Genomic DNA, 12,538 nt, shown 5'->3' on the forward strand with positions numbered 1-12,538 from the left:
TGATGCAGTTTAAGAGATATGAAAGGTGTAGGAATACCAGTTCTATGCTTTTTAAAGTCACAGACTAGTGCTTGATTACCTGAAATGGACATGAGCAGGTCACTTAATAAGAAACTAATGAACGAATGAGCCATAAATATTAGATTATGCAAATAGACAGCATAAAAGGGCTAACCACGTTTTAGCTAGGAAGATGGCATAAAAAAATAGAGCTGGGGCAACCTGGCTTCGAAGAAGCTGGCCGTTATAAATAGAACACGGAAATACTTCAAGCCGGCTCACATTCTAGCACTCCAGAAGCCGCAGATCTGCCACACATAGAGTATTGCTGTCATCTCTGGTCTGGCGCACCCCTGTATCAACTCGATCAATTTGACCGCGTGCAACGCAGAACACGTCGGGGATTCAGTGCTCAGTGAACGGCTGGATCACTTGGCGTTGCGTAGAGACTTCGCTGCATTGTGTGTCCTCTACCGCATTTACCTTATTTCTGCCGCCGAATTCTAGCTTCGCACGACACGTCACAAATTCGGATGTGTGGCGTTCCTCCAGAATGGCGTTTTCAAAGAACTTTCTCGCTTTTCTTTAACTTCACGCTCGTGTGATTTCTCTGGTATTGCAGAAATTGGCGGCAGTGATCACTTAACATCAGGTGACACTCACACTCCTCTTCCATAGTGATGTGCGCAAATGCGGTGCCGCTCAGATTTTGTGTGTGTTCGAGAATCCTTAGCGGCACTGCACTGTAATGGGTAGGGCCTATCACTAACCACCAGGTGAGTCTTGTTTGTCTCGTCACAATTTATCATTAAATAAAAGTTGAAGAATCAAGATGATTGTAGCTTTACAAATATGTATAGTTTTTCCGCGTTTGCGTTGGCTTGAAAATAAAACAATCACATTCCGATTGGAATTTATTCCAGTTTTTAATGTTTCTGTAAAATGATAAAAACACTTACTGATAACTGATTGTATGCATATCTTAATCATTTTTATAAACAATATGAAAGTATCGAAAAACAAAATAGGATCAATCCTGTCAATTATGATACAAAAAAAAAGTAAAGTTTTATAGCTTCAAAATTTCCAAAGTTCCTGTAAACTTTGGAAATTATTTCACATACCTTCTAAAGTCAACTTATTAATTATTCTAGGGTAGACTTAAAAGTATGAAAAACTAAATTTTTTTTAACAATAAAAATCAATAAAAATCAACAAAAAACTTATATTATTAGCCGAATGGACTTGACGTACATATCAATGTTATATCTTAACGAGTCAAGTATTCACCAATAATATCTGTTTAATAATTAAAGAACTAAAAGTCAACCAGAAATAGGTTTGTCCATTTCAATTTAGAGTCACAAAGCCCTGTGATTTGACTTAAAATAAAATAAGTGAATAAATCAAACTAAATAATTTGCAATAAAAATGCACTCACAGGTTAATGATTTTTACAAAATGGCGTTGCTACATCCGTAAAGTAAACGCCCATCAGAGCGACATATTTGACAGTGATCTGTCAAATATGAGTGTCATCTGTCATAACGACTTATTGATACCTCAGTGCCAAAGAGTTATCATTCTGAAAAGGGTTCCAAAAGAAAACAACTCAAGTTGTTCCTGTATGAAACGAATATATTCTACAGTTATGAAGTAATATTGGAAGTAACGAATAAACTGCATTCACTTATCGACTTGATTCTCTTTCGCAATGGTTGGTATCGTTTATGGAACAATTTCTCATATTTATCTGAAACTTACTGATTGAAGTGTTACACTTTGGTACTGGGGTATCTATATAATCCGCCTCCTTTCCCGTTTAGTTTACTTTTAAAAACCATCGCACCTACATACTACACGGCTACATTATCTCTGGACCTCGCTCGAACGTGAAGCCCCTTCCCATTTCCCTTTCACCCCCTCGCGCTCGTCCTGTTGCGTCAGCACAGTTTGCAGTTTCATTACCGTAGATACATGTGATATTTTCGTGCTATTGCTGCTTTTCTTGTTTTCATTGTTTTTTGACTTTTGTTATCAATAGTTCTGTAGTTTCCGATGTTCTGTGTCGCTATAATAGTACTGCTAGAAAAATAAATACTTTTTTTTCTTAACCCAAATTCATTCATTGATTTTACATCATTATAATAATAATAGTCAGCATCACAACACAACACCTTTAGATCAATCTATAATACTGAAAAATAAATCGTTGTTTATTTATTGATAATAATGTCCTAGTGATGCTTGTTTTACATACCGTAACAAAGCGACGATGTGACGTCATCGACATCAGGACCAGAGATAATGTACCCGGGTAGTGGTTATACACATAATAATATGTTGTTCTCAACTCTCTTCCACGTACAAATAACTCCGCTTCACTTTTGCCAAATGTGACATAGGTCCCTTGAACAAAAACCAAAGGATCTCTTGTCCGTTGTTGTGTTACTGACTTATAACTGCCAATTGGTGACGATATTGTACATTCTAAAGTAGTTTCTTCTTAATAATAATAGTATATCATACTCTTTAAACTTCATAAAGGTAATAATATCACATAGTAACAAACTTAATTTTTCTTACTTCTATAATATGTCACTTGTCATTAATGGGCATTTATTTGTTACCTATATTTAATTTTCCTATGGAATAGGTTGAGATTCCAAAAACATTTGCAGATCCCTTTGACAACATAAAATATTTAATGAGAATGAACTGACAGAAAGTTTGGAACTATAATTATTAAAATTTTGAATCAGTATAATAATATTATTTTAGAATTTGCCATAATGAATTGCAAAATTGTTAAAAAATATATATCGCTACTGTTATAAATTATTATTTTTAGCTACAATTAATAACAAATTGTCTAATTATTTTTGGTCTATTGGTGGTGGTGATTGGTAGTTTTGGTAGAAAAATGGCACAACTAAGTATTGGAACCATAGTATTAACAATAACATGTTAAAGCTATACGCATTTTTTTTATATAAACAAACTTAAATCTAGCAAACAGAATTTTAGTGAGCGCTGTACACGACTAAACAACAACTTAACGAGATACAAATCACTCACATTAAAGTCAACTGGCATGACATGCGTCAAGTGTCAACATGACGTCAAAATATGTCAACATGACTCACTACTGTACTAATTCAACTGAAAATATCAATGAGTTTATGGGATACTCTTTAATAAACTGTGTTATATATTATTATTATTATATTAATAGTTATCTGAATGTATTACAATCATGTATAATTAACTAAAATTTGTTAATAGTTTAGTCTTCAAGAGGTTTTGCCACTACACAGTACCATACCATAACCGTGCTATGAACGTGTCAGAAACGGACATACAGTCATATATGCCCTACTGAATATAATCTCAGTTTTTTTAATTTAAAAAAATCTTTTTGCTGCCTTAGATTTTTATAAACCACTGTTTGATACAGCATAGTCGGTAGACTCGTGTAGTGCGTGTTATACACTAATATACGAATACACTGAGTGTGGCACAGCTTTTATCTTCTTTAAATCAAATATCTGAATTGTTTAATTAGCAGCGATAGACTTCAAGTCCTCCTCCTTCTCTCGGTGCGCGTTGGAGTAGAGATGTATACGCATCACGTGCGGCGGCATGGCGACCGTGCCGCACAACTTGCACGTCACTTGCGTGCTCGTACCGACCACCGACGACCTGCCGGGGAACAGAAGTCACTTCACTTAATTAATACATCAAAACACAAAATTGACGTTTGCAAATTCAAATATTTTTTGTTCGACTTTGCATCAAACAAAATATGATAGTAAATTTGAGACAATGCCAACATCTCTACCGTAAATCCTATTACTCCACAGCTGAATATCTGCGATCAGACAGCCTGGGTCTATATAATGATTATTTTATAGCAATAGCAATGATAGTATAATATTGTATATTTTATTGAAAAGAGCGCAAAAAAAAGAATGCTGAGAGAGTTTATTGCGCCGCTTCTTCTGTCTCAGGCCACCATTTGTTTTCGAAGCGGTAGTAGTATCTAGTATATTTAAAAATAATATCAAAAATAATTTTAAAGAAATTTTGGGAAAATTTGTGCAACATGACATCTACAGACTTGCATTAACGTTCACTTTTGTTAGTATAAATTCAACTAATCATAACCTTCATCGACATAATATTTTGTTTTAACCAATAACAGACAAATATACATACGTCACAATGCTCAGTTGCCGCGCCTTTAATTGCATTTGAACTAGTTATAATTTATTTGAGAAATATGATAACATATTTACTAATTTCCTTGCTTCTATACGGATCACCGGATGATCACAAAAATGCCGTTTGCAAAATGACGATTACCTCGTAACGTATATATATATATCGCGTCATATATATATATATATGATGCGCTTCCGTCCCTGCGATCGCACCCAGTCTAACATGTTTTGTTTGTTTAAAAATCCTTGTTTAATTACAATAAATATTTTAATTTGCTTCAACCCGCAGGCAATACTTGTTCAGAGGATAGAGACGTTTAGAAAATTTATATTTTTGATAATGTTCTATTTTTAAAACAAATGTGTTACGAAATTTAAAAGAATTGTTTAAAAACGTTTGTGTGGCATAGGTTACTATAGCATAAACGATTTTCTTAATGCCACCACAGGCAGGGAATGAAGCGAACACCCTCAGGTTCTTAAATTGTAAACGTTTTTTGTACGATAAGACATTGTAATCTATATTTTTATATAAAAAAGCCCGCTAAGTTTCTTGCGCCCGTTCTTCTCAGGTCTGAGGCAGTCTTTTTTGAATGGGTGGTAGTTTTTGGCGTTCAATAAGTGATTTAGAATCCTATTCTGAACATAAATGTTAGAGTTTCAATTTGAACACGTACCTGCCGACCAGCCCCTTGAGCTCGTCGGTGGCCCTCTTCAGCTGCAGCAGTCGCTCGGCGCACACGGGCGCCAGGTGCGGCGGCGCGTGCAGCGGGAACACGTCGGCCCGCTCCAGCATGGCGGGCACGCTGATCTCCAGCAGCTCGTCCGCGGGCACGGACTCCCACTCCCACGCGCTCTGCAGCCACTCGGGGGCGCGGTGCTTGCGACGTCGGAGTAGCAATCTGAGTACATTTATATCGAGTATATAACACAAAACAAATGCTACCCATTCAGCTCTCTATTATTAATTGTAGTGGTTATTCGACAGATTTTTGGAGGAAAATTATAAAATAAAATTATATTACAATGCAATGGATTAACAAAGTAGGAATAGAACCAACGATAGAAATTGGCCCTGAATTAATATTCTCCCTCTAGTGGATGGTGACTTTTTAACAAGCATATTTTATATAAACAATTTATTATTTTTTTAGTGATATTCCTCACTTCTGAGATTAATTATACAAATGTGAAACCAAAATTTATGAACGATGCGGGACTCGAAAGCGCGATCGCTCGGGTTCCGTCCGAGCGTCTCAGTTGGAAAGAGCGCTCGAACGGAACCCGAGAGCTCGCGAATTCGAGTCCCGCATCGTTCATAAATTTTGGTTTTAACTTTAAATGAACTTAATAAATACAGATATCGCGCGAGTTGAATGCAGAGTTCAGGAATGCGAGAAACAAAATCTGTAGACTAACTGTAAAAATAACATAATTTTGTTTTCGAAATGGGGGGATATTATAATAAATGTCGCATGACTAGAGTTGCGTCTCAACTGTATGGAATGGTCTGCTTTGTCTGTGTCTGTCAAATAGCAATGAGGCTTCAGCAACCTTTGTCGATTTCCAAAGTACTATACTTGATTACTTAACACGAACTGCATATATAATAACTTACTAAATTTATTACTTAAGTACATGGGTCTTTCTGTGAAGCTTTAATAAGCTTTATTTTAATAAATAACAGTATAGTTTTCGATTAAGATCAAAAAGCCCCAGATTATAAATTTACTACAATTAAAAATTAAGTCATGTAATTAATTATTACATTAAAATAAACATTGTAAAGGACAATATCGAAACCCGCCCTAATACCAATGAACATTGGACTAACACCACAATTACTTAAATTTATTCTATTAGTTGCAAATATTTGTATCAAACAGACAATTAGGAAATCAAAAGGTGTATTTAAATAGTATTGCACTTGAAAAATAATAATATAATCATATACAACATACAATCACAATAATCGAATTTTTTACTAACACCTACATCTCAAATTGATTATGTAAAGTATCACTTATGAGTGATAAATAAATATAGGTCACGATTCGATTCGATATTATATAGTATATTTATTATTTTTTAAATAAAAACGATATGTTATGTTTTTAAAGTGATAACCCTCACATCTAGGATTAATACACAAATAAAATTTGAAAAACAAAATTTTATGAACAATGCGGGATTCGAACCCACGACCTCCGGCGTTTTCAGAGCACCGGCACGGCTCTTTTGAACGGTTAGCTCAGCGGGTAGAGCACCGGCACGGAACGCCGCAGGTCGTGGGTTCGAATCCCGCATCGTTCATAAAATTTTGTTTTCAAATTTTATTTGTGTAAATAAAAACGATAAAAAATATATTAGTCTCTCGCTGTCAGTCTTATTAATTAGTCTGTGCTGTCACTGTCGCTCGCTTTCGTTATTCGTTGTGGTGTCGTGTTCTCAACTTCTCAATGATTCTGTTTTTATAATTCTATATCTACTCTGATTGATTTGTTAGTCAATATATAAGTACCTGCTAAGGTACGTTTACTTAAGCAGAAATATTTAAAAAATATCTGATTGGTTGACTTCAAAAATAATTATTTCTTATTAAAAAAAATATAAAATTACAAGTTTAAACAAAATCTATCTTTAAATCGTTTTATATACAGATATTTAATACACCTCTTATTAAATTAAATTTTTATTAAGTTTTTCATACACTTTAGTTTTTTGAGTCGGTTTTTTTAAACGTAGTTTTTTTTACCTCAAAACTACTAACTAGAGTGTAGAGTACCTAAAATAAAGAATATTATATAGTCTTTCATCGATACTACTCTTTTCATTAATACAGACTAATAATAAAACTAACAGTTACCAAATAAATTGGGGATGATCCTCATAGTTAGTTGACCCTACAACGGTCTGAGTGTGACAGATAAATAAATAATTGTGGTTTATCTTACTTCATGAGATCATCTCGTATCAGCTTGGGGATGTTGGGTGTGAAGTCCACATTGTCAGTGGTATCGCTGGCTCCCATAGTGCAAGACATCGTGTAGTCCATCAGGTATCGGATATGGTTGATCTGAAACATTACCTTAGTAACAAACTCTGATACCAAAGCAACTCATGTGTGCACTAGTGACAGACACTTGTTTTTCTTTATAAAAATAAAAAACTTTACGTCGAAACCTTTAAGCCTCAAAATTTTATTACAACAAATTTAAACTTCAAGTATTTAATTATTTCACCGAACTCATTCAAAATTCAGTGCAATACTATATATACTACTACAACAATACTTTAACTTCACACTATAGCGCCCGAATCGACGCACGCATACAAACATTATACACGGCCGCTAAGCAATCTTGGGAAGACAAAACTATTGAGTGGCATGCCGCACGCCAAGAGACTGGTCGCTGATGTCAATGTTTTTGTAAGTACAAATATAGGTACCAGTGAGAGGCTCTCTTGCACAGGATGTCGGCTAGATTATGGGTACCACAACGGCGCCTATTTCTGCGGTGAAGCAGTAATGTGTAAGTATTATTGTGTTTCGGTCTGAAGGGAGTCGTAGCTAGTGAAATTACTGGCCAAATGAGACTAAACATGTTATGTTTCAAGTTGAAGAGCGCAATTGTAGTGTCGCTCAGGTTTTTTGAGGTTTTCAAGAATGCGGCACTGCATTGTAATGGGCAGGGCGTATAAATTATCGTTAGCTGAACGTCCTGTTCGTCTCGTCCCTTATTTTCATTAAAAAAGGTATAAATTTCAAGGAGGCCGCTGAGTTACGCTACTGTTCTATAATTTATATTACGATACTCTAATTTTTTCGGAAAAGGCCTTCATATTGATGAGACATTTGTGTCAAAAGCGTATTTACTTTATAGAAACGCGAACGGAAAAGTTGTTTAAAGCCAATTTCTACCTTTCTGTAGCAGTTACAATAAAATGTATTTACATTTATACATAATGAAGAAAATAGAGGATATTTATCCTCTATTTTCTTCATTTGTAGAGCTTGAAAGTTTTGACGAAACTGGCCTAACTTACAATTCAAATACAAATGTTGCTAATATTTTAATATTTTTGACTTAACTAGATTGCTGTTCCATCTTGTTTGGGGCCTACCAACACTACGTCTTCCATTATATGGTACCATTCGAGGACTTTACTGTCAGTTCAGCTGTGCCCTGCCCACTGTCATTTCAGTCTTGCAATCATTTGGTCTATGTCTGTGACATTGGTTTTCCTACGGATCTCCACATTTCTGATTCGATCTCATATGTATTTCTATTCTCTTTTTATATGGAAAAGGAGGACAAACGAGTGTAAGTAAGGGCTACCTGGTGTTTAGTGATCACCGCCTCCCACATTCTCTTGCAACACCAGAGAAATTACAAGAGCATTGCCGGCCTTTAAGGAAAGTGTACGCGTTTTTTTTGAAGGTACCCATGTCCCAGGTGGGATCGTCCCGTAATACAGTTTATATCGAGTGGTACCAGGCCGATCTCGTCGACGGACAGGTCGGCGTCGATGTTGACGAGCAGGTCGTGCTCGGGAAAGCGGGGCCGGCCGCCGCCCGCACTGCCCAGCCCGCACAGCACGCTCACGTAGCGGCTGCCCGACGACGAGCGCCGCAACTCCGCGCTGCAACAAACGGTCGCGTTACAAGGTGCAGTAATACCAACTGTGAAGTGGCAAAAATAGGAACTACGGTCGCCATCTTGAAATGTCATTCGACTGCAGTGTCCGCTACTTTCGAGAGTTCCGTGTGTTTTATTGCGATACTTCTGAATTTTAAGCGATAAATGTGCGCGACTTTTGTGCACATTGGAATTAATTGGCAGCACTAAAACGACGATGGCGACGCCCATCAGTTCACAGATAAGTTGGTGACACTGTTATTATAAAGGTAATTAAATTTTATACAAAAAGAACATATTACAATGGGACCTCCATATTGAAGGATTGGCGAACAGAATTAGGTATGCAGCATACGCGGTTAAAAAGATTAAACAATTGACTGGCATAGATACTTGACTAGTATACTTTATTTATTTCCATAGTCCATACCATGTCCCATGGTATACTGCTATGGGGCAAAGCTGCCAATATTAATACAATATTTGTGCTACAGAAGAGGTCTATTCTGTCTTTATAACCTAGGTCCCAAAGAATCATTGAGAGCTAAATTCAAAGAAACTAACTTCTTGACTGTTGCTTCTCATCATATTCTTGATAATGTAATGTATCTTCATATGCACATAAGTGAATTTGCTACAAATATTTGAATATCAGAAACGCCGTCACAGCATTTTTGGAAGTGAAATTATATCGGGACGGAGTGAACACCCGCAAGCCATTTCATTATAAATGTTTATTGTACGATATAACACTGTAATCCATACTTTTATTTAAAAAAATAGCCCGCTGATTTCTTGCACCCGTTATTCTCAGATATCAGGCACACTATTTCGAGTGTGTTGTAGTTTTTAACGTTCCATAAGTGATTTAAAATCCTATTTTGAATATAAATCACCATAACTAAGCTGCGTTTCCGCAACAGTGGCGGACGGCAGCGTCAGGGGTGTTTCTTCGGCGTGATGCATGATGATAAGTTTTGTATTTCTCATCTACTATGTCAGTGCACATCTTTTAGTTTCGAAAAAAAACTATATAATTATATATATAAAAATGAATTGCTATTCGTTAGCCTCGCGAAAACTCGAGAACGGCTGAACCGATTTGGCTAATTTTGGTCTTCAATTATTTGTGGAAGTCCAGAGAAAATTTAAAAGATAAATAAATATGAAAATGCTCGATAATTAAATAAAAACAAGAATTTTGTTTTTCTTTTGATGTCCCCCGTCGTTCAGAAATCAAATTGAAAGAAAAGTTTAAAATGAATAACTCATTAGAATTTATATCTTACTAACTTTCTCACGAAGTAAAAAATAAATTTAATTTTATATACAGAACAACGTCTGTCGGGTCAGCTAGTCTGCAATAAAATGATCTTTAATGAAAATTAATGTACTTTAACGAATCTAGCTTGAATTTCGCGCGGAAAGGCGTAGATGTCACGTTGGTCAGCTATGTGTCACGCCGCAGATATAAATGATTATTATAACAACGAGTATTATAACAACCCAATTTTCAAGCGATAATAAGCCATCTAGTGCTATGTTCCATTTTGAAAGTAAATACAGGCACACGATATATTCCATCTCTCAATCCTGACTTAGTGTGGTGTAAATGAGCTCTAGAGAAAGCAAGTACTTCCTGCCTGGAAAGATTGCAAAGCTCCAGTGATCGCCAGGGGCGTGCATTCCATATATGCCAATAGGCATAACCTACCTACCATATTTAGAGCCTTAATAATAAACCTACACTAGATTCTAAGTTAATTCAGATAAATTAAGTTCTTTTATTCTATAATCGAACACACATCTATAGAACACCCAATCAGAAAGTTTTTCGTTACGCGATATACTAAATACCCATAGTAGGCAGTTCCGATAATGCTTACTCAAGGCTAGTAGAATACATTCAATTTCTATAACAAAATTTATTTGTCAAGGTTATATGACCACAACAAAAAATATACAATGACTATGTATATCGTTTTTAAATATGACTATCGAAATTTGACTTCTTTGGCACGTCTTGGGTAGACAAGCTTATGACAGTTAGAACTGACATTTGCAGCTGTCACGGATTAAACCAACGAAAGAAATTATACCTACATTAAGATTTATGAGTAATAATTATGACGTATCTCGTACGCTTAGTGTCCGAGTTTCAACCTTAATCTGCTCCCATAAGAGTTTTGACATCGCACATTACGTGATTCATGATTGTGAGATATAAAATACGACATTTCCGGAATTAAAAAAAAAATGTTCAGCAATCAACAATAACAGCGCCATTTTTTTAGTTGTTGTGTTTTCGTGTACTTTATATCACGGGCGTGAATTATTAAGCTAATTACATTAGTTATTTGTTTTGTATTGATTTGTTTATTGTTAATTATATTTAGTCTTTGAATTATAAAAAAAAAAAGAAATTGCTGTGTGTTTTGTGTTTAAAATAAGTAACTAGTAAGGAATTAAAATATAATGGAGAAATTCCAGTGTCGCGATTATGGCGAAAATACGATTTGTTTACAGAATAAGGAACGTATCCTTTTGCACAATATTCGTTCGTAGATAAAATAAAAATTGTTTGTCTTAATATACTAATGCCAAATATTAATTCAACTCAACAAAAAGGTAAAACTATGAGATATTTCAATACCAAGTATTACGAAAAATACACTTGGCTAGCTGGATGCCATTCCAATTTATTGTTCTGCTTTCCTTGCTCTTTATTTTCTAGAACGAAGACTGTATGGAATGATTGTGGTTTCGCTGACTTGAATAAATTGACAAATCTTGCTAAAAAACATGATAATCTGACAGAACGGCAGAAAAATGTTGGTAAGTGAACTTATATTTATCGTAATAACACGAACTAAATTTTTAAATATTAATCGCAACTACGACTAGTTAGGCTTCAAGTGCCTACCGCGCTGGAAAACCAATGCACGCCCCTGGTGATCGCTTACAAATGACGGTACGCTGGTTAGTACTTAGTACCAAACAAAATAAGATCGAATCCTATTACGTCAGAAGTCATTAGACTCAATCTATCATTATTCCTATTAATAAAAGTGGAACAGAAGAGGCACTCACAAGGGGCAAAAGAGCAGCGACAATATGGCGGGCAGGCCGGGGATGTTGGGCATCATTGTGGTATGCCTTAATGTCAACTTGCCGCTCAGCTCGCTGTGGCCGACCTCCGCCGCTACCAGCAGTCTGAAACAGTACTTCAATATTAACCAATACATTATTAGTTATTTATGCAACTGTTGTGTAGTAAGGAGTATTAAAACGCGAATGTGGGTGAAAAGTTAGGTGATAATAGTATCACATGAGTGTTTTAATACCTAATTATCAACAGTTGCATACAAGACTTTATCTACACCCAGAATTTGAATCCTCTAAAAGATTCTGAAACAGTTTACTGCTAACATTAAAACAGCCAGTCCTATAGTAGTCCTAATAGTAGTAACCTAATATCATCCATTACTGATTATATACAAATAAACTAAGTATTAATGAAAGAATTATTTATTTTAGTACTAATTTACATTTTGTATAGTGCAATAATTAAAATTCACTTGAATATTATGTTCTTTTGCAGCGTTTAAAATATCTGGCGGTGTGCAGTATCACACACAACAAAGGTGTACAAAACAATAAAAATATCGAAGAAAA

General features: G+C 35.4%; 1 protein-coding gene across 3 annotated transcripts in view; it reads right to left on the reverse strand.

The window, feature by feature from the left end:
- Window positions 1-901: 901 nt before the first annotated feature.
- Window positions 902-12,538, reverse strand: part of LOC126972526 (probable ATP-dependent RNA helicase spindle-E) — a 63,902-nt gene continuing 52,265 nt past the window's right edge. For all 3 annotated transcript variants that reach the window (XM_050819347.1, XM_050819346.1, XM_050819345.1), the window contains 5 exons: window positions 11,954-12,076; window positions 8,720-8,867; window positions 7,178-7,299; window positions 4,901-5,125; window positions 902-3,702 (listed from right to left, as the gene is read on the reverse strand). In XM_050819347.1, the coding sequence (XP_050675304.1) occupies window positions 3,558-3,702; window positions 4,901-5,125; window positions 7,178-7,299; window positions 8,720-8,867; window positions 11,954-12,076 (763 nt within the window). In that variant the 3' untranslated portion in view covers window positions 902-3,557. The remainder of the gene's footprint in view (window positions 3,703-4,900; window positions 5,126-7,177; window positions 7,300-8,719; window positions 8,868-11,953; window positions 12,077-12,538) is intronic.

Source organism: Leptidea sinapis, chromosome 26 (assembly GCF_905404315.1).
Source record: "Leptidea sinapis chromosome 26, ilLepSina1.1, whole genome shotgun sequence".
Taxonomy (NCBI): Eukaryota; Metazoa; Arthropoda; class Insecta; order Lepidoptera; family Pieridae; genus Leptidea; species Leptidea sinapis.